At 37.6% G+C, this 22,846-nt stretch overlaps 2 protein-coding genes across 6 annotated transcripts in view; one reads left to right on the top strand and one right to left on the bottom strand.

Annotated features, from left to right (window-relative positions):
- ASCC1 (activating signal cointegrator 1 complex subunit 1) overlaps window positions 1-12,906 on the bottom strand; it is an 87,770-nt gene extending 74,864 nt beyond the window's left edge. For 2 of the 5 annotated variants that reach the window (XR_004316061.1, XM_006181150.3), the window contains exons 1-5: window positions 12,761-12,906; window positions 11,072-11,216; window positions 9,852-9,951; window positions 6,146-6,243; window positions 1,703-1,881 (exon numbers count right to left, since the gene is read on the bottom strand). Coding sequence is in view for 4 of the 5 variants with exons in the window: in XM_006181150.3 (XP_006181212.1) it covers window positions 1,703-1,881; window positions 6,146-6,243; window positions 9,852-9,951; window positions 11,072-11,183 (489 nt within the window). In the remaining variant the exon portion in view is untranslated. Of the gene's footprint in view, window positions 1-1,702; window positions 1,882-6,145; window positions 6,244-9,851; window positions 9,952-11,071; window positions 11,217-11,324; window positions 11,619-12,042; window positions 12,375-12,453; window positions 12,553-12,760 lie in introns of those variants that run through there. The other 3 variants (XM_032470188.1, XM_032470189.1, XM_032470187.1) reach the window with 3 other exon arrangements.
- Window positions 12,549-21,373, top strand: ANAPC16 (anaphase promoting complex subunit 16). The gene is made up of 4 exons (XM_006181151.2): window positions 12,549-12,693; window positions 14,484-14,650; window positions 19,719-19,793; window positions 20,529-21,373. The coding sequence occupies exons 2-4, from the start codon at window positions 14,509-14,511 to the stop codon at window positions 20,642-20,644; spliced, it is 333 nt and encodes a 110-aa protein (XP_006181213.1). The 5' UTR covers window positions 12,549-12,693; window positions 14,484-14,508; the 3' UTR covers window positions 20,645-21,373.
- The last annotated feature ends 1,473 nt before the right edge of the window (window positions 21,374-22,846 follow it).

Raw genomic sequence — 22,846 nt, 5'->3', positions numbered from 1 at the left:
ACTCTGAATACTCCAAGTAATCCTAATAACTTTAACCAGCCATAAAAATAGCAGGAGGAACAGTTATCATTTATTAAATGCTTATTATGTATCAAGCACTATGGTGAGTACTTTGTGTTATATCATTTAATCCTTCCTGCAATTCTCCAAGGCAGGCTGTAAAGATTTGGAGAGGTTAATTTGCCCAAGTCTACACAGATTGAGGACCCCAGAATCAGACAGAGGACCATCTGTCTCAAGAACCAAAAAAAAAAATATTAACCACAGTTCTATTTTACTCCACATGCTTTTATTCCTGTCTTTACTACAAGATTGAGAAAACGCAGCATGATCAGCCATATGCAAAAAAATGAACCTCAACTTAAACTTTACACCTTATACAAAAATTAACTGGATCACAGATCTAAATATAAAAAAGTAAAACTACAAAAATTGTAAGAGGAAACCTTTGTGACTTGGGGTTAGGCAAAAAGTTCTTAGACATAATACCAAAAGTATGATCTATAAAAGAAAAATTAATAAATTGGACTTTATCAAAATTTAAAACTTTTGCTCTGTAAAAGTCACTGATAAAAGAATGAAGAGATAACCTACACCTGGGAAAAAATATTTGGAAATCACAGATACTTGAAGGGACTTGTATCCAGAATACATATAAAAGAACTCTCAAAACTCAACAGTAAGAAAATACTTTTAAATTGTGCAAAAGATATGGACACCTCACCAAAGTGGATATAAGGACAGCAAAAAAGCACATTAAAAAGATGTTCAACATGATTAGCCATTTGAGAAATGCAAATTAAAACCACAGTAAGATATCAATACTTACTTATTAGAATGGCTAAAATGAAAACACCACCGCCAACAAATGCTGGCAAGGATGCAGAACTGGAATTCTCTTATGTTACTGACGGGAATGCAAAGCAGTACAGGCACTCTAAAAATTATTTTGGCGGTTTCTCATAAAGTTAAACATATACCTATCATATATTCCAGCAATTCCACTCTTGGTGATTTACTTTAAAGAAATGAGAACTATCTTCACATAAAAAGCTGGACACAAATGTTTATGGCAGTTCTATTCTTAACTGCCCAAAACTAGAAACATTAATGAAAGGGGACAAACTACTGATACACACAACTTGGACGAATCTTAAAGGCATTATGCTGAGTGAGAAACACCAGTCTTGTAAGTGGAATCATACAGTATATAACCTTTTGAGACTGGTCCTGTATGATACCACTTACGTGACATTCTCAGGAAGACAACACAACAGTGACCAAGACGAGATCAGTGATTGCCAAAGTCTGGGGTGAGGAAGAAGAGACTGTAAGCGATAGCATGAGGGAGTTTGGAGGGAGCAGCACTGTTCTGTATGCTGAATGTGGCAGGTGGCTACATAAATCTATACATGTGTCAAAATTCATAAAAATATACACCCACAAGGTACAGAACAGTGTGTATACTAGGATGATTGTTTTGTGTCTTGAAATTTTTTAAAGGCTATTTCTATACTACATAGACACTTATGTGTTGATATGTCTATGTTCTTTTTTTTTTTCAGTTCAGAATTAAAAGAAACCATCAGGAATGGATACCTTTTTTGGTAGAAGACATTTGCACTTTTCTACAAAATGAGCCATTTTGGTACTCTTCATATTTTTTTCTTTAACTTTTTGTTTTGTTCTGTTTGCTGCTTACCATGGAGCACTTCTCCAGTACTTCCTCCTGGAACTTCAGAAATCGCTCCTGAACCTCAACTTCATTGAGGAAGAAGGCAAGGAAGTGAGTGAAGGGCTGCTTTCTTCTAAAAGTGAGCAAAAGAACATCAATCCGAGTTCGGGCTGAAATCACACCACTGCGATGCTGGCCAGTGATTACTACAAGCAGAAAAAAAAAGGTTAACATGCCCAAGGACCATCAAATGCTTGTAAAATAGGTGACCCCTTGATACTGTTATCTCTTGGGGAGCTGAAAGTGTTCTGAATGTGCACATAATTATAAACAGGCAATAGTACCAAGGATAATAAAGCTGCTAATGAATTCAATCTAAGAAGAACAAGGTTCAAAAACAGAATAATCTTAAGCCCAGCTGATACAGCAGAAAAACAAGTTCAAAAGCTACAAAGCAATTCCTCATACCTTGTTGGTATAACTGTAAAATTATGTAGCTGCTATGGAAAAGTTTGGCAATTCCTGGAAAAGTTAAACAGAGAAATACCAAAAGGCCCAGCAATTCCACTGCTGGATAGGAACTCAAAAGAAGTGAAAACACGTATTCAAAAATACTTGTACAACTGTTCGTAGAAGCTTTATTCACAAAAGCCAAAAGGAGGAAAAACACAAAATGTCCATTAACCAATAAATGAATAAAAAAACGTGGTACCTTCTACACTGAAATATTATTCAGCAAAAACAAAGGAATGATGTATTGATACATGCAAAAACATAGATGAATCTTGAAAACATTATGCTAAGTTAAAGATGCCAAACACAAAAGGCCACATATGTTTCCATTTATAGGAAATACCTAAACAGGCAAATTCAGAGTCAGAAAGCAGATTAGTGGTAGGCAAGGGCTGGAAAGTAGGGAGGAAGGGGGAGTGACTGCTTAGTGGGTATAGGGCTTCCTTGTCAGGTGATAAAAATGTTCTGGAACTGGATAGTGGTGATGCTTGCATAATACTGTAAATATACTAAATGTCACTGAATTCAACATTTTCAAGTGGTCTAAATAGTAAATTTTATGTTGTATATATTCTACCATAACCAAAAAAATCAAGAATATATCACATAGAGATTCAAATAACAATAAAAAACCAAGAGCAAAAAAAGTGGAGTTTTCTGTTATGTGAATTTTATCTCAATTTTAAAAAATACTGTGGCAAAAATTTTTAGTAATTCACTACAGTAAAAGAGCAAATGAGAACATTCTATAATATTATACATGTCTACCCTACATATATGAAAATAGAAAGTTGAAGTAAAAATGTTTTTCTATATCTGTATTGTATGTATAGATATCAAACTTCCATGTTTTTGTATAATTTGGCCTTCTTTGATCTGGGCTGTCTATATATACATAAATGAAAACAGGGAGGAAAAAAGCCACAAAGAGTTACACCAGAGTCTGCAAAGAAAAAAAAAATCATTTAGGGATTACACAATCTTTGTTTAAGCAGAGATTAAACCTCTAGGTTCCAGAACGGGCAGTGCCTGGCTCAAAACAGGAAGTAAGGAAAGGTACAGAAGATATGAACAATGAACAAAACTGGCATTTCAATAGATTATTTATTAAAAAATAAAGGACAGACTTCTAAATGTAATACAAAACATTGAAACATTAACTGTAATTGTAGCAAAATGTGCTATGTAGTTTCAAGGCCACAAAGTTTGTTCCTTCCAAGCAACTACAGAAGTTAAAGAAATAATTCCATTCATTTGTCCTAATATTTTCCATTAAAGCACTTGAAATTTTCTACAAGAACAACCTATCTATTTCTTAATAAGAATGAAATTATCACACCCATTTTGTTGTAGAGAAATAAGATGGAAATTTCTAGGAAAAGAAGTAAATTACAAACGAATTAAAAGAAAACCTAAGAACTGTTTGCCTAAGTAAAACACTGACATAAGTGATAACCAAAAAATGTAAGAAGTAGAGATACAGTATTTTCTAACATTATTTATATTTTCAGAAAGACTACTTTAAGAGTCCAAAAGACAAATATTCAGGAAAGGGAAGTATCCCAACAGGCATTCAAACACTGAGCTACAGAATTACTGATAAAGAAGAGTTCAAAGGCAAACTGGGACAAAATTAAAGGAAAGTAGAAATTATAGTGATCTCTGTAGGGACTGAAAAATATGGTGAGAAACTAGAAGGAAAAGAGATGGCGGGGAAGGAAGCTTAAAATTCACGTTTAAGTTTTACTTCTGTAAAAATTTAGTATAAAATACTAAAATCTATTCTTTTTCATTAAGAAAGTGGTTTGGTCGAGAATAAGACAAATAAGATGTTTTCTTTTTTTTAAACACAGAAACTGTAAAGGGCGCTTGAAAGGAAACTGATCAGACTGATTTCCAGGAAAAGATTCAAAGTGGATCAAACAACGACTAAAGAGCAAATATGATGAGGTTAGAAATACCCTACAACTACAAATATCTGAGAGGACCCCAGAATTTACATGACATGGGTCCAAGGACTCCAATTACGGATATACAGGAAGAAAATAATTAAACGTACTGATGTTAAACTTTAAAAAAAAAAAAAAATTCCCTAACTACATTGACAATATCATTTTAAAAGCATCTTCTTAAATCTCACTGCCTGAGACTTCCAAACAGACTAGACCAGATCCTTATCTAGAGGACAAATTAAAACCTACTAGATTTTCTTCTCCAGTTTCTCTAATTTAGGAGAGGCAAAAGAAAATAACTAATTACAGCATATACCACACCAATGCAAATGCAGTCTTGATTTCACATCACAACCCATTTACTCCAACCAATAAATTTGATTTTTCTATATACTTTACATCCCAACAAGACCAATAAGCCAGTTTACCCTCTTGTTTTTCAATTAAATCAGTTTCACTAAATTCTTACTTCTGACGATCAGACACACTCATTTTTCACATTGAAATATTTGTGCTTTTTAAGTCAAAATGGAATCTTTACAACTCTGCCTAACCTTTTCTGGATAAGTTTTGGAATGGCTCCAGTATCTTAAAATGACTAAGGTCTGCAAATTTATACCACGTTATAATTTCTACCAAAATAAAAATTATTATACGTATGTTACAATACAGATAGAAAAAATGGGGAACATATTCCACTGTTAACAGCAATTATGGTTGAGGTTCATAATGTAAGAGACTTTCATTATACTTTATATAGAATTTCTACAAGCTTTTGTTTTATGAAAGCACATATTAATTTTTAAATCAGATTAAAATAGATGCAGAAATAAGCTTTAATGCAATTAATTAAATTATTTCAATTTTTGTAACTTGAACTCTAAAACTTAAGACTCAAATTTTTTTTAATCTGGAATTCCAATGAACTGGATATTTATTTTAATGAGTCCTTCAAAAATGTCACTGAAGTTCTTAAGCTAGTTTGCTGAAGTTACCAAGGAGCTGGGGAAAATTGTATCACCTCACTGCCCAATACAGAAGCCCACATGCAGCTGGTTAAATTAAATGTTAAATGACTTAGAACTGAATAGAATTTAAAATACAGTTCCTCAGTCACACCAGCCACATTCCAAGTACTCCCAGTCACATGTGGCCAGTGGCTCCTGTACTGGACAGCACACACACAGAACACACCGCCATCACAGAAAGTTCTTTTGGACAGCACTGCTCTCAAGTTAACTGCTACTGATCTGCCATAGCATTATTTGTACAGAGCATAAAATGAGAAGAGTACTTGTCATTTTTTCTCCTAAAACTTAATACAACCTGAGTGTTTACGGAAAATGGATTACTGGAGGCTGCTGCACTTATGTGACTTTGAAAAAGTCCTGTTTTTTTAGAACGAGTTTTTAAAAATTCTGCCCCTACAGTGCCCCTCATTCAAAGCCGCCTTACATGACAAGCCTGTGCCCTTGGTTCACACTGATGCTTTAGTACACTTCCTGACTTGATTTCTATTGCTAAACTATTTGTCCTCACCTGACCAGTTATTTGAATAAAGTTGTTGTTTTAATTATTACTCTTATAATTTCCTTCCTCGTGTACAAAGCAAGATAAAAACAAGGGAACAATATGGAAAGGGCTAAACTTTATCTTGAACTTGCTGATCTCATTGGTTTTCTCTAATTCTAACTTGAAAAAATTAAAGACTCCAGCTCAAGTTACTAATGCATAAAAGAAATCTCCTAGTCCACAACAAAATCTGGAAGCTTTATTCCATCAGTGCACAGTGAAGTATAAAGGGAAGGCTCAGGTACTCCATCAAGATGAGGCTGTACAACTGCATCTTTCCTCATCTGGGAGACTGATACTGACACATTATAAAAAGGCCAATAGCTACAGAACCACATAAAAAATACAGTCACCAAACACTTCAGCTGGGTCACATTACTCCATACACACACAAAAGTGATTGCAAATATAACTAATATATATTGAGTCTCACCAATTTCTCCTTCTTGTCCAGGCTTAGGAATGCTAATAGAAGTTCTGGTCTCCACTTCTAGTTTCTTCCTAGTGTCCCCTCTCTTTCCAACTATATGCCTATAATATAAAGAAAACTAATTAATATAAGGATATTATGTCAAAATGTCCTAGAATAAAGAATTCCATCATGTTTAAATCATATGTGGCCAGAGATAACTCCCTTATGGAAAAGTGCTTCAGTAAAAACTCAGTATTTGTAGAGGAAATTACAAGTCATTGGCTTTACAGAACATGCTGCATTACACTCATTGGCAAAATGATGTCCTACAGCCAACTCAACATACAGAAAGAATAACTATGCCCAACACCTGTTTGCTTCTCAAAGTTAGATTCAAAATCTGGGTCTGCAGTTCAGTAAACGGAAAGCTGGCATAGTCTCACAAGGCACTTCCAGTAATCAATGGGTCTACAGTGCGAAGAGGGAAAACCTTGTCCTTTCAGAGAGCAAATTAACTACATTACAAGTTCATCCTAAGGGAATTATCCTTGATTAATTAAATAAGGGTAAAGAGCTTAGCAAAGAGCAGGGTCCACCAATCGGAGCAGATTCAAAAACACAGAGAGTAAACAGGTAACCTTCAGTCTGAATGCAACACATAGGCATATTTTATTTAAGAGATTTCACTAAAAGTTGGGAAACTTCACCCAAAAATACAGATTTCTAGGTTCTTTAGAAAAACTAGAAGATCTGGCGGCTCATGGCAAAAATATGCTGAAACATGAGCTTGTCTCTAAACATGGAACATGAGCTCATCATAGTTGCCATCACTCCTTACTGTCTTTCATTCACTCCACTTCAATCATCTGCTGGCTCATTTACATTACTTGCCTAGGCCTCCTCGTATAAATAATTCTGACAATCCAAGGTTATCTTCTGGAACCCACAGTAATCAGATGTGTTAAAGCAAATGAGACTACTAGATCCCAGGAGAAATGTTTCAGTCTATAAAGCACTAAGAGACCATCAGAGAACCATAAAATTAAGGGAAAAAAACTTCCTCATCAACAGTATTTCGGCTTTTATGATTTCAATTACAGTACCAAATAGCATGAGTGACTATGTCTAAAATTCTGCATTTGTTTTTACATAGGATAACCAAGCCCAGTTACTTCCATTAAGATCTATTGTAGTCAGCCAGTTTTTATAAAACAAAATGTATAGAAGAGGACTGCAACTCCACAGTTTCCAGGTGGTTTTTCTTTGTGTTGGGCTGGGGATTGTACTGTACCAACTCTGTCAGGCCTTTGTCTTTCCAGGCCTTATCAATGAGGGCAGCTTTCAACCAGCCTCCTGTCTGTTAGCATATGGACAAGCCTACCAGAAAAAGTAGTTGGCTCAAAGTGTTATTAAGAGTCTAGGCACCTTAGAAAGGGAAGTGATTCAACTTAAAGAGGCTTTAGAATCAAAGAAACCTTGGGCAAGTTATTTAAACCACTCTAAGCCTATTTCCTCACTTATAAAAATGGAGTGAATAATACCTAAGTATCATAAGGTTGTTGTAAGGATTAAATGTGATCATACATTAAAGGGCTTCCCACTTACTGGCACATAGCTCAGTACAGCCCATGCCACCCTCATTAAGCCCACGATGACATTCTTCCAGTTAAGAATATAGCCAGACCAAAAGAGGTTTACATGGGAAGTCTAAAACATTCACTACAGCAATACAGATATGCACTGCAAGGGTGAATCCTTTACTGAATATACAGGGGAAATTCTTGCCAAATCAAGTGGTTCTCAATCTTGGCTATACACTGGAATCACCTGATGGGGGCTTCAAAAACTATCGATGCCTCGGTCCAGCTCCCAGAAATTCGGACTCAACTGGTCTGGGGTGCACCTAGGTATCAGGAATTTTAAAAGCTCCCCAGGTGATTTTAATGTGCATCTGAAGTTAAGAAACACAGTATTAGATCTAGTCCACGGACATGTGTACCACCATTAGGCTTTGATTATAAATTAGTTTGGTCAAGTCATTTCTTCCTTGATCCAAAACACTACACAAATGACTCATAAGAAAGAAATCTTCCTTGTATGTCACTTATTTCTCAATAAGGCTGGAAGGAAGGAAAGAAGAAAGGGAGTTAAGGAAGTAAAAAAGAAGTTTTCCTAGTAAATACTGTCTATTAATTAGGATTTAACAGAAACAATACCTAATCTAACATGCAAGTCATCTGGAACAAAATGAATACTTAGAATATATAGCATTCAAAAGATCATCAAGTTAGAATCAGACATAAGGAATTTTTACACACCTCAGCAGTAGCAAATATACACATTAAGACATGTTATATTGATTTTATCAGGAATCTGAGCCGCAACTTTCTAAAATCACGTTTCTTAAAGGAAAATGTCACTGGAATCTGAAAGGAAAGTGAGCTGTCAGGATGAACATTTCATTTCCCATGCGGCCACATTCCAGGAGAAGAATTTCATCTTTAATAGGTGTTTCAGAAGATTCTCAAGGTTGATACAAATGAAACAATTTGCATCTTGGAGCTTAAAAGTGTATGATTCCATGTTTGTAGATCTCCTCTCATAGAGGCGCATGGACATTTAATTCATCTGGTACTACACAGAAAAACAATCTATGGACTTCCTAGACCAGCCTATCTTCAGAGGTGCAAGCCCAAAAGAAGCCTGTCAGCTACATAAGCTAACCATATTAGTGGTTAATATGGGACAGAATGTGGTCCATCACACAAGCAAGGACAGACTGAAGTGGCACAAAGCTTCCAAGCAATATACATATAAAGATGACTCTGGAAAAAGCATATCAGTCTTCGACAAGCATTGGAGGTTAACAGAATAGACACATTCCTGCCTTCAAGAAGCCTCCCACCTAGTGGAAGAGATACCAAACAGCACACAAGTAAATATAAACACAGGTCTGAGAAATGCTACAGAGGAAAAGTACAGGGTATTATAAAAGCATATAGTAGGGCAATCAATGTGGTGGGTGGGGATGTTGATGTCAAAGCAAGCTTCCCTAAGGAAGGAGAATATAACTAGGGAAGGGAGAGGAGCGATTATAAGGCAAAGGAACAGCATATGCCAAAGCTCAAAGGCTCAAAGGCAGGAAGGAACATAGCACATTTGAGGAACTGCAGAAAACCAGTTAAGCTTAAGTGCAAAGCCAGGCAAAGAGTGGTATGAGTTGAGACTGAAAATGCAGAGCTGGGTAAGTCATGTTCCAGATTTTGGCCACTGCTCCCATGTTTAAGACAACTCCATCTTCAACGGAAGGATGTTGTTAGATTTTAAACAGAGGTAGTAAAATAAGCAAATTTGCCTATTTAAAAGGATCATTCACCCTCAACGTGAAGAACTGATTGGAAGAGCAAGAATCAATGTGGAGACACCATACATAGGTTGGCTATTTGAAGTAATCCACAGAAGAGGAGGCAGGGTGGCTATAAAGAAAAAGATAAGTGGTGGATTCAAAAGATATTTAAGAGGCAAAATCAACAGGACTTGGTGACACATTTGGAATGATGAAACGGATCTGTAATCAGTCCTGAAAAATTCTAGGACATAAAACACTATTTTGTCATTAGTAATCAAGCACTGCAGTAAGTGTGGAAAAGAGAAGAGGCAGTTTCCTGCTGAGTTTCCTGGGAGTGCCTTCCCGTGAAGCTGCAGGGGGTGGGAAGACCTCACTCACTTGTAGAGCAGGCTGGGGGCCTTCACAGTACACCGGAAACCTTGTGGGGTCTGCACCACTTCGTAGGCTTCACAGGGCTCTTCTGCACACTCCACGAAGCCTGCACAGAAACCGTAACATCTCACTCAGAGCTGCTGCTATGTGAAAAACAGTCTTCTCCCCAGCTGGCAATCACTCTCAAGGTTTAAAAAAAAAAACAATACACTTTACACTGCAGAATACTGCTCTGACATTCCTTCTGATCTGCTCTTAGAAGAAAAAGAAAGAATAAAAAACACATTTTAAATCTTCCAATCTTGGAACCTTGGAAAAGTAGTATATACATACTGCTATTTAACTGTTTTCTCCCAGAAAGCGAAGACACACTAAATTTTTTTCACTACTTTTTTAGTGAGATGTAATTCATGTAACATAAAATTTATCCTCTTAAAATGTACAACTCAGTGGTTTTAAGTGTTAGAGCACAAAATCACTTCAGTGGATGAGGCAGGAGTGATACTGGGAGAATTTACTCCACACAGCCAAGACAAAGAGAAAGGAGGATGGTGAAATAAAGGAGTTCAAGTCCTCAGGGCTGAAAGGCAACAGTGAGAAGGACCGAGGGGAAGACTAAGCCCCAAGGTTTAGGGCCTAATGGAAAAGCTTACAAACCAAAAGGAAAAGGAAGCAGAGAATCTGTGAGGCCCTTTTTGTGCATTAAACCCAAGTTCAAGTTAATTAGCCTGAAAATATTTATAATTCACTTCAACTGTTCAGCTTACTTCTTAAAATTACTCCTAAATAACAATAATGTTGGTTGTGTATTTGAAACTGCCTGAATATAACTGCAAAGAAGAAAAGAAAAATTACAATAATAATAACAGCATTGGATGAAACACTTTACATATGTTCATACACTTCGATAATTACACAAATTACTTCATAACTTTATAGATAAAAGAACTTAACTTTGTCACAGAATATTAGTGGTTAATATTAACAGTTAACTAAAATTACTCATTACATTTAAGCCTCTGTACAAAGATGAACTATAACTTGACTTACAAACTGAGAACATCTCATCAAACTCAAACTCATCTGTCCCCTCGGACATAAACACAAATGAAGCTGTCTCAAATTTCAGTACTTACAGAGAAACATACTGAAACAAAACAAAGAATTGCTTCTATAATACAGAGAACATTTTACTTCTAATCTGACCAAAGAGTAAGTAGGACTACCTTGGTAATAGTCATCATCATCTTCTTCATGTTGATAAGTCTGTTCTTGGATGGGATTCTTCCTGTAAATCCGTCCACCGATTCTTATAAGCTGTGGACGCAGAACTTCCATGATACTGTCTCCAAATCAAAGTCCAGTGAAATCCTGAAAAACAAATGATCACCTTACCTTTTGTTTTAATCAGAAATAAAAACCCAACCTCTATGTGGAGGCCTGAAAGGACATACTTGAGCATCAGTTCACAGTACTTACTAAGCAAAAGCAACTCTGTTTCCATTAGATTTCCCCTATCTCTAAGCTGTTTTAAATCAATTTCCACATTTTCCACTACACTATTCCACTCCCAGCTTCACTGTAGACTATAATTTGTAAACTATTCAGCATTCCCAGAAAAGGTGATTAAAAGGTACTGAGCCTATCCATGACTCTGAGAGAACAGAGGTCTCCTTATTACTTTACCTAAAGAAAGTAAAATGCAACCTTCTATGTTTATCTAAACATCTGCGAAGTGTCTCACCATTTCTATCCAGCAGGACAATTAAAAGAACTAGGGATATTTAATACACTTACCCTTAAGGGGCGAAAAAAGTCCCTAGTACTTTTAGAGGTGCTAGAAATCAGTACCCAACAATTAGATACAGTTTCCTATCAAAACATTGCTAAAATGGCTTAACCAACATGGTTCTCCAAACCAAATCCTCCTCTTAGCAATGTGTGTTCAGACACTGTAAACCACTCACTGAGATGCCAAGCTTTTAGTCACCACTTAAAGAATCAATTATTTAGGAAACAAAGGTTGCTTATGGGCTAGCTGTGGTTTAAGTTCTACCAATGTTGCTACCACATATGTTAGATGGTCTTAAAGCCCAAAATAGAGAGCTTCCTCCAAGAAAAATCAACCCTTACTAAAATATACTAATGCTCAATCCGATCTCAGCAAGTAAGTCGCTTTAATTGTTAGTTTGCTTACAGAACCAAGGAGAGATTTCGTGTTGTGAAAAATAACAACATAGAAGGCAAAGACTTCAATATGGGAAAAGGGGCCATAATTAGCAACAGCTCAACTGAAATTACACCCTAGTGCCTTATTCCAACAGGATCTCTCAATTTAAAAAAAAAAAAAAGGCTCTGCACAAAAGCAGACTTTAATGTTAAGGTCGGGCCCTCAGAGTGAGCTCTGGAAGAGGGAGGTGCCTCAGGGAGAGCAAACCCTTCACCCGTCTTTCCCATGCAGCTCTGAGACTACTTAGAAAAAACAAAGGAATTAATTTAGCCCTGCTTCATGGTGGTTTGTAGAGAGAGAGAGAGAGGAAAGCACGCCTGCAACGTCGTGGGAGAAGATGAAGCCCTGAATCGTAAAAGCGAGCGAAGAAAAAAGCACCCGCTGCCGCAGGAAAACAGCGGTAAGGCGAGCAGGCGAAGGCCCCGGAAGTTCTCTCCGAGATCACGTTCTCCGCGCCTCTTCGCCCCGGCCACGCCCACTACCGCACGGGCGCGCGCACGCCGCCACGAGCTCCCTCTACGAGGGCGCGAGCACGCCGCCGCCCTTGTTGTTTTAAACGCGGCCTCTCGGGCAGGCTTTGGGGGCGGGGCTGTGGAGGAAAGTGCCGAAGCCGCTAAGGTAAGTGGCAGAGGGCTCAGGGACCCTCGGAGCTTGGTGGAAAGGGAGTTGATCCCTGGGATCCTACCTGCAGGGACTAGTAAAATGGAGAAAGTAGGAGGAGAAACAGGAGCCTGCCGCAGAGGGCGTGTAAGAGGAAATTTCCTCAGGCCGCGCCGGACAAGTGCGCATGCGGGCCGAGGGGTGGCGCCTGCGCAGTGGACGGCACGGATGGCGACGCCCCCTGGAGAACCGGGCGGGGACGAGGGCGGGTGCTGTGGCTTGGAGTCAGTTTAGGAACCGCTGGCGTTCTGACCCCTCCTCTGTTCGGCCCCTTTCTTTCCACTCCACCTGATTTTAGCTGTAGACTCTTTTTGAACGGTAATCCAGCTGTTTAAGTGGAACACAGTGGAACGATTTTTTGACGATGTTGTTTACTGATTGCTTGTAATAATTTGCCATTGTACCAGGGTACTTCATCGTCTTTTGGATAAGGAGACATTTTAAAAAGGAAGGATTATTTTTAAGAAAATAGACATGTCTCTGCTGAGACGGAAAATAGTTTATGAATATAAGGCCAACCCTGTCATACATGAAGTAAATGATCATCCTCATCCTATCAATGTGAACATAAGAATGCTGTCGTTCCACCCCCCCCCTCCCCCAGCACTCTCCTCCAAGGATCTCTACTCCCAATAGTTCCAGCTTCCCTGATAGGGTCAAATCCCATGCTACTTCACCATCAGTATTTAAACATTAAACGAAATTTTGCTGAGCACTACCTTGGGCCTGGCAGCCAGGTGGGAGATTTGTGTAAACAGATCTGCAAAGTGAGGAAGAAAAAGAAAACAGTAATGGACCACCCCTCATGACACCAAGCTCTATCCCCTCTGCATAACCTTTGTTGAGCTACTAGCCCTGTGTTTTGTCATTTGTTCATCATTCGGGAAACACTGTGATCCCGGTTTTGTGCTAGGCCTTGAGGGTAGAAAGACAGCCCTTTCCTCCTTTTCTAAGAAAGGGGTTCTTCCTAAGATCATGAATCTTTTGTAAATGTGTATCATTAGCTTCTATTTTGTTTTGAACTTTTGTAAGGAGTCACGTATTCAGGTACATATTTTCTTATTTACATGTGGACTTTTTGACTTTTTGATATGACAAAAGATTAAACACAACTCCTCTATTCCTAATAGGTCGTCAGTCCTAAAGTCTTTCTTGAACTATTTTATTCCAGTTTTGGGTCGCCACCAAGTGATCAACTTGGGTATTACATTTGGATGAAAAAGATTTTTTTAAATTTTGAATAAAAAGGCCAATATGTATTTCCCAACTAATTCCCCTTCCTTGGGAACAGAACACAGTGTTATTCTGGAATTTTATTTGGAAAATTTTGTAAGTGAATTTCTTGGTGTGGCTTGGTGAGGATGTATCCAAGACAAACTGTCCTACGAGGCATGGTTGTTTTATCCTCATATAATTTATTTCCTCAGTCAAATTGCTACCTTGGCACTGCCATATTACCCCTTCATAACCCATAAATCACCCACACTCAATCCCAAGTGACATAAACACTTTGCTAATGGTGGGAAGTAGTGTTTTAAGTAGAAAAACTATGAATAAACATATTTTCAGTTAAAATCCTGAGTGACATTTTGGCCTGAGGCATCAATAAAAGATCGTGGGAATAGAGAGAGTAGAAGAAATGGGAGCTAATTCTTTACTAAACTGTATGCTGGCTTTTATGGCAGCTAGAAAGAAATGTCAGTCTCGCTTCCATAAACTTGCCAATTGCTATTTTTCTTTCTTTGTAGTGAAGTGAGAATTCTCCTAGAGGAAATGGCTGCCTCTTCATCATCTTCCTCAGCTGGTGGGGTCAGTGGAAGCTCTGTCACTGGATCTGGTTTCAGTGTCTCAGACCTTGCCCCACCACGGAAAGCCCTTTTCACCTACCCCAAAGGAGCTGGAGAGATGTTAGAAGGTGATCTCATGCTGCTTTTTGCTGAATAATTGGATTCAGACCTGCAATGAACATTAATTGTAAAAAGCTATTAAGTGGATTAGAGATGAGTTTGCCTGGTTTCAGCTCCACATTTCATCTCTTGTCCCCATTTCAAAATAGTATCTCTAAAACACAGATCTTTCTCCAGAATCAGAATTTTGAAGCTGAACAAGCCTTTGGAACTCAAGGGGGTCATCCAGAGTTATTTAGACCTAGAAGAGATAAAGTGATTTAACCATGTGAAAGGACAAAATCAGCACTGGAACCAGGAATTCTATTGACCTGTTCCAGTTTGCTTTATCCTGACACCAGTCTGCTTCCCTATGGTCAGTAGGTTTGATATATTTTTCGTAATACAATTCATCTACAGATAGATTAGTCCCATCAAAGAAGTTCTGAGAAGCAACAGAAACCAATCTGCTACTATTGTATGTGAAGATGACTCCTGGCCCACTGCAGGACAGTGCTGAATGGTTTTTCCAGCCCTGGAACTGGATTCGCATCAAACCATCCCCTATCTTATTCAGCACACATTTGCAAACTGGCTGGCCAAGGTCAGGGCACAGGCTGTAAGCATGGAACAGCAGTATCTAGAATTCATCAGGTTGCTGTCACTTTAGGAGCTGGACCAATAAATTCTTAATAGGGCGCATAAAAATCACATGAAGAGCTCATTTTAAAATGTACATTTCTGGCTTAGAGATTCCAAATTACTCTACTTTGAAGCACAGGAATCTCCATTTTGACTACATCCAGGGGATCCTCATGAAAGTGGTCCTTAACTATTAAACTATTCATCATACTTTGAAAAAAATCAGCAAAGAACTTATTAAGGATTGAAAATCTACTTGATTTTAGTACATCTGTGTTAAATTATATATTGATCTTTTTTGCTTTAAATATTGCAAATTTCAGTAAGTATGTTTAAAAATTAATCTGGAAATGTCTAGGAAAGGTACAAACTTAGTTAAGAGTTGGCTTTTTAGGGGTGATATTTATTCATTTATATCAGGCTTAATAAAAAGCAGAGGTTTGGGTTAAGCCAGGGCAAACAGAAGACTCATTTGTGACAGGAAAAAAAGAGAAGACTGGGACCATAAGGCTCTTTAGAACTGGTTCAAATCATGTTTAGTGAAGTAGACAATCAGATAGTGTACTTAGTAATACATCTGAGGTGTAAGTACTTCTGTCTTTGCCTTTTCATTTTCTTCAATTGTATTAACTGAATACTCAAGTTAATATCACTGAGTCTGGAGGTAGTGAACATTTGGGGCCTTGTTTATCATATTTGGCACTAAAAATAAATTATGACTTCAGTTATATACAGCAGAGACCTGGTATTAAGGAAGTTTCCCATAAAACAAGTCAAAAGTTGGCGGCATTTAAATTGCTTAATGAGTTTTATAGCAGCAGAAGAGGAATCACTGTTTCACAATGGACCCTAAGATAGAAGGCATTTAAATTCTAGCTACGGGAGGAATTTAATACAGGAGGTGCCTTCTTGGTCTCAAAGCTATCGGCATTCTTTGTCAGTGTACACCAGATTACTTGGTAACATTAAAGAAGACAGGCTTCTGAGATTAGTCTAAATGTTGATGTTCTAACAAGTTACAGTTCTATCCACTTTTATTCTATCCCATTGTGCTTCATGGAGGAATGTGTTGGCTTTCTGTTGTAGGATGAATTTATATTAGGTTTAAATTCACAGTACACAAACTTCAATTCTCTGCCTTACATTTAAAATTTCACCTATATTTTAAAGCTGCTTACATTTAAGGGCAGACTATGAAAACTTAAGAGATGGCAGTCCTTGAACTATCCTGGTCAAATGAAAAATGTTAAATTGAAAAGAATACTCTTAAATGTGAGCTAATAAGGATGCTAGATTTGGAAGCATTGTCTACCATGTTTATAGGTGATACTATTATGCAAGTAATCTAATGCATAGGTACCTGACCATTTTTCTTACAGTAGGATATAGGCATACCTCATTTTGTTGGGCTTTGCAGACACAGTTTTGTTTTTTTTTTTAACAAATTCAAGATTTGTGGCAGCCCTGCATCGAACAAATCTGTTGACACCATTTTTCCAGTAGCATTTACTTACTTCATGTCTGTGTCACATTTTGGTAATTCTCACAATATTTCAAACCCTGCACCAGCAAAAAGATTACAGTTTGCTAAAGGCTTACATGTGGTTAGCATTTTTTAGCAAACAAATATTTTTTAAGATTTGTACACCAGTCTTTTTAGACATAATGCTTTTGCACACTTAATAGACTACAGCATGGTATAAACTTAACTTTTATATGCACTAGGAAACCAAAAAATTAGTATGACTTACTTTATTACAGTGGTCTGAAACTGAGCCCACAATATCTCTAAGATACACCTGTATGAAAATAGAGTAGGAAGAGTTGCCTGTTCAGAGTAAGGAACAAAAGTAATTAGGAATCAAGGTTGGATGCTGTTTATAATCTTAGCAGGTTCAACTTGATCTTGCATTCTCCTAAGTCTAGGATGGTAAACCCAAATAACCTGTACTTAACCTTGTAAATTAACTTTTTTCTGTATCTGCTGTCTGATAACTGACAGCTCACATAAGCAGTATACTGTAGAGTTTTCAGCATTCCCCTGTCCTTGGTTAGACTATCATCACCCACTTATTAGTAAGCAAATTAGAGACTGCCTTCCAGCCCAGAAGTGGCTGGATTTTAGTGACATTGTAGGCCACTGAAGCATAAATTATCTGGCATTGTCTAATTTCCTATTGTGAGGTAACACTCTTTTAATTGAATTTGTTAGCATCCTATTTATTAGAGTTGGCAATGGTGTTAGATTTGGGCAATTTACTGAACTTTTCACCATTTATAACCTTTGTTTGTCCCTTAAAAGGAAAGCTGATGTATTGCTACTTAGTGTGTTACAAAGGGTTTAATTACAGTTTCTAAATGGAAGACAGATTGCCCCAGGCTGACTCCTCTCTGGAGAAATTCCAGGCTTTAGATTCGTACACATATCACATCTAATAGGATGTGGCTAAGAAGCAGTGGACTTTGTGGTTAATGCAGAGCTGCAAATCAGCAGAAGTGTTCCATAGACATAAAGAATAGCAAAGTGATATGCAGGTGCCTTTCTGAAAGATTAAGATTAGCTTACATCCTTTTGCTTTGAAATTCATTACCAAGGGACATATGCAAATGTTGTAACTTAAGCATTTATCTTAATAGCACCTGTGATTGAATGTAAGCGGGAGGTAGCCCTTCCAAGAGCTTTCCAATAAATCTTGGCCTGATCCTTATAGCCCAGAATGCCTGCTGTCTTGTGTGAGATCTTAAAGTTCAGGATCAAACCACCTGAGAAATGAGCTCTAATTCTCTATGCTTTGCTCTTTCTAAAATAAAACGAGTTATAATTAGATTCTTTAAGCAAGGGTATGAATAGGATAGTGAATGGTGGCATATTTACACAGAAGAGCCATAATAAATTGCATCATTGATGTCAAATGTTCACACAGTCCCTCTTCCCACAGTGAGATTTCATAGTTATTCGCTGCCCGTCGCCCTTATCTAAAAAACTCAGTGATATCATTAGCTTACCTAGATAATTTTTTTAATTTGGACAGTCAGTATAATATTGAGTTAATTGAAAATAAATTTTTTTTGCCCAGTTTCAATGATCTGCTCACAAATGACTTATATTCAGCCAGAGGAATGGGGGTGGGAGGATGGGATAGGATCATATCCCATATAGCACAATATGTAGGAAAAAAGTTGAATTTAAAGAATAACACCATCCCCAAAGTGTACATTACTTTATGAAAGAAATTATATTTTAAAATAATATATAATATGTATATATCAATAATATATTTTCATTCATATTGTATTATATATGGAAATAATTATATATTATTTTTACATCAATTTTGAAGATATTATTAGATAGAGGCCCTCTTTGTTGTATATTCAAGCTTTATGGATATATTATCCATAGTTTTTCTTACTTTTTTACCATGAGCTTCCAGAATAAGGTCTGCCTTGTGATACACTCAGCATGAAGCCAGAATGTGTTAGTCCTATCTCCTTGTCACTTAATACCTGGCTGACACACCAACCCATGATTGATGGGTGAGTGCTTGACACCCAGTAGTGCTGGCATGAACTGCCACCTAAAAAAAGATAGCTATGTCCTCTTCCTCCATTTGTTTTAGGATTTTTGCAATAAGATCCCTTCCCCAGATGGTTTCTGCTGCCCTTTTAAGTCACATTTCCCTACATGAGCGCTCTGTCTTTTGGGGTCTGTTTTGCTTTATCAGCCCTTGTCTGATAAGAAATAACATGAACTAGCTTACGTTTCACAGTTATCTTCCAAGTACTGTGGTGACTGAGTTAGCTACCTTCTTGTTGCCAGTTCTTGGCATCAGTATGTGCTAAGTTCTGAAATTGCACCATACCCTTATCGCCATCCAAATTGCAGTGTTGGTTCAGTTGGAAAAATCAAGGTTACAGTTTCTGTTTACAGAATGAAATTTCCCAGCAGTGTTTTGTGATGGTCCTAGTGATGTAATTTGATATATACAAAATCAACAAGAGCTATTTTTCCTCAGCTATGGTTTTTAGAATGAAAATGATTTAGAGGTTTGGTGTACCTTTGTATTTCAAAAGCACGGGGGTCACATGGCCAAATGTGTCAGCTGTCAGTATTTGCCTGACATACAAAATAGGAGAACATTAAGAAATTGTCAGGTTAAGAGAGGGGAAATGTTGACCAGGACATCAGACTCGGGTTTCTTGTTTTTGTTTTTTTTAAACACTATTTTTAAACTCTTCAACAAGCAGAGGGACTATTTTAATATTCTAGGTATAGAAGAAGTAGCTTTTATACCAGAGCAGTGTTAGTTCTAATGAAACAGAATCCCTCTTTGTAAACACTGAAAACTAGACCCTGAATGTAAAAGCAGGGAAAAGACTGGACATGTTTACTTGGTTTATCAGAAGCCATGAAACCCTTAGAGCAGATTAAAACTTTTCCTCTTCTGTTTGTAGATGGCTCTGAGAGATTCCTCTGTGAATCTGTTTTCAGCTATCAAGTGGCATCTACGCTTAAACAGGTGAAACATGGTAAGCACGTGAGTGTTGTGTACTTAACTATGAGAACGAATGGGGGGGGTGTTAAATTTACTTGGCGACTCAGAAAGGTCAGAGTGCTCTGTGACAGAAACTCCTAAAAAATTAGCAAGCTAATTCAGTGGACGAATTACCTGCAGACAAGAGCATTCTATGGTCTTAATCCAGATACAAAGTCCACATTAAGGCTTACAGTTGAAGTAAAAGGGTTAGTTTTCTAGGGGAATTAATGCTTCCTACTCCTCTTGTATTGCTTTTTCCTCTTCTTTCTGAAACCTTTTACTGTTGTCTCTGGTTACCATCATCATCTTCGAGTACTTATGTGATACCGCATGGTCCACCTGGCCTCTAACATCCTGATAGGACATTTTCTGTTCCATCATGCCTCACCAGGCCCTCATTTATGTGTCAGGGAACTCTGTTCCCCCAACAGACCAGACCGTTTCTCCATTGAAAACATAATTTTGGGGGGAAAGCTGCAATTACTTGTAACCCTAGGATTTTTGTATACAAATCACGAATTTAGCACACAAATAGCATTGAGGATAAGTATTACCTTTTTTTTTTTTTTAAGATTAAGTCTTCTGACCAACATAGGATAATTACTAGAATATTGAGGGGAAAAATCCTTCTAGAAGTCATTTTTAAAATCAGTCATCCTGTTGGTGGTTGGTGACTGTCCCGTGGGAAATACATTGTATTACATATTGCCTCCTTGACTCTTTACAGATCAGCAAGTTGCTCGGATGGAAAAACTAGCTGGTTTGGTAGAAGAGCTGGAGGCAGATGAGTGGCGGTTTAAACCCATTGAGCAGCTGCTGGGGTTCACACCCTCTTCAGGTTGACCTTGCCTGGATGGTCACCTCTGGAGCACAGCAAGTGCAGATCCGGCAAGACCTGCACTTTTATTTATTGCAGCTTACATAGCCATCCAGAGATTCACAACTCAGTCACTGAATTGTTAACTCACATCCATACTGATTTCTCTGTATCTGTCCACAAGCAACAAATACTTAAATGTGTGATCTTACAGGGAAATTTTTTGGTTTTTTTGTTTAAAAAAGTATCGAGAAACAGATTAAGACAATCGGTGTCAGAGAACCAAGAGGTTTGGGTTTAAAAGATTTGTAAAACTTCACCAGCCAGGACACATACCAGAACTGGCCAGCTGAATGGTGTCTCTCCTGTCATTCATGCAGTTTCTGGGATCCTCACCATTTAAGTCCGAGGTCAGGATCTGGAGTTACAAAATACAGCATTTCTGACCTAAAAGCATTTCTGACAGTTCTTTTTGCAGATGAATGTGATTTCAACTCAGGACTTGTCCAAATTAGGAATTTCTTAATGTTTGGGGTTTTTTTCTATTTTTAGACATCTAATTCTATAGACTTAACTTTTTCTAACCTCTTCTAGGCATGCCAAATGCTGGCAAAAAGAATTGCTTTTTGAATGTGGAAGCACTTGTGAAAACAAAGCAGTGAGCAAGATCCTTTTAAACACAGAAATCCTGAGTTCATCTTGTTGGTGGGCTCAGGCAATTCTGTAGCAAATAAATCCTTTGAAAGCGCTCCAAATTGGTTTCTTTATCCTTTCAAAGTCTCAGGGATTTGGGAATAGGGGGAAGAGGTCAAATTACTTTCTATAAGAAGGGAATTTAAAAACCATTTCTCCTAAGCAAATGGTAGATTTGCTTTATCTCAGGGATATTTGTCTTTTTAGAAGTATAAATTTATCTTATCAATATCTGAGTAGGTTTTCATACCATGAAGAGGAAAAACCTGGAAAGCTAAGAAGGATCCTTTGTTTTTCCTCATGGTCCCCAGGGTCCATACTGCACAACTAGGAGAATTATTTATTAGATTGTTTGCAAATTTTGCCTCAGACAGTATTTGCCTTTCTCCTTATTAGTAATTTGTACCTGACCTGCTTAGAGTTGCTTAATTATGAATAAATATAATCCCAGTAGCAACTGGCCTTAATCTCAGGAGTTCAGAATATTTTAACACATACTACGTGACAGGGAGATGGTGACCTCACTGAATGGGTAAGGAATCTGAGGGCAAGGAAGTTAAAGACCTGCTCGTGGTCACATTGCCCAGACAGAAGAAAATGTTGTAACTTGGAATAGATGGCAGTTGATTGCTGTTTCAGCCCACTATTCTAATCTCTAAAGCGCATCAGAGCACAAGAATTACCAGCCCTCAAACTCACCTATTTCCATATTAATACTTCTCAACCTAAACAAGTTCCATATTTGAAAGCCATTGAGTTTCCCAACATTGTCCTTTTGGGCATCAACCCTCTTGATGATTACCAAAGGAAAAATTTAAAAATACCTAGTCTGCAATAAACCTTTAAGTCATATTTTCAGTGACAGTTTAGAAGCAATCATTAACTTTCTCTCATTTATTTGTTTAACTACAACACAGACACTGTACCACCTCATCTCTACCCTTTGATATTTGAATTTATTATTTTCTCTTTAAGCTGAACATTTCTTTTAATGATCTTAGACATTGAAAAGGTCCTAGAGTTGAGCAGAAATACTTTCTGAAGCACCTTTCCCAGTGATCATTTCAGCTTATACTCAGGTGCTGCCAGGAATAAGACCCTCACTGTTTTTTGAAGGTGGTCCTTTGGAAAGGTCCTCTGCCCCTTTCTGTTGGTCAGTATGTCTCATTATCCACAATTCCTATTGCCACGCTTTGGGCTTGCAGATGAACCTGTTGTTGCTCATGTGTCATCCCCTCTGTACTTGTTATGTGCCAGTCACTCACGGGCATTAATTACAATTCTTTCAATAACGCTGCAAGATATGTAATACCCCTTAATACAGAAGAGGAACTTGAAGCTCAGAGCAGGCACTACTACATGCCAAGGCTGCATAGCTAAGTAAATGGCTAAGTCTGCATTTGAACTCAGTCTGCCAGACTTCAGAGCTGAGATGATTTGAGATGTACCATGCTGTATCCCACTGAACCCAACCCAGTGCTGTGTACAAACAAAATCCCTAAACCCTTTTTTTAAATGATAAAATGAATTAACTA

Source organism: Camelus ferus, chromosome 29 (assembly GCF_009834535.1).
Source record: "Camelus ferus isolate YT-003-E chromosome 29, BCGSAC_Cfer_1.0, whole genome shotgun sequence".
Taxonomy (NCBI): Eukaryota; Metazoa; Chordata; class Mammalia; order Artiodactyla; family Camelidae; genus Camelus; species Camelus ferus.
The sequence above is the reverse complement of the archived record's forward strand: the minus strand, read 5'-3'. Positions and strand labels throughout refer to the sequence as shown.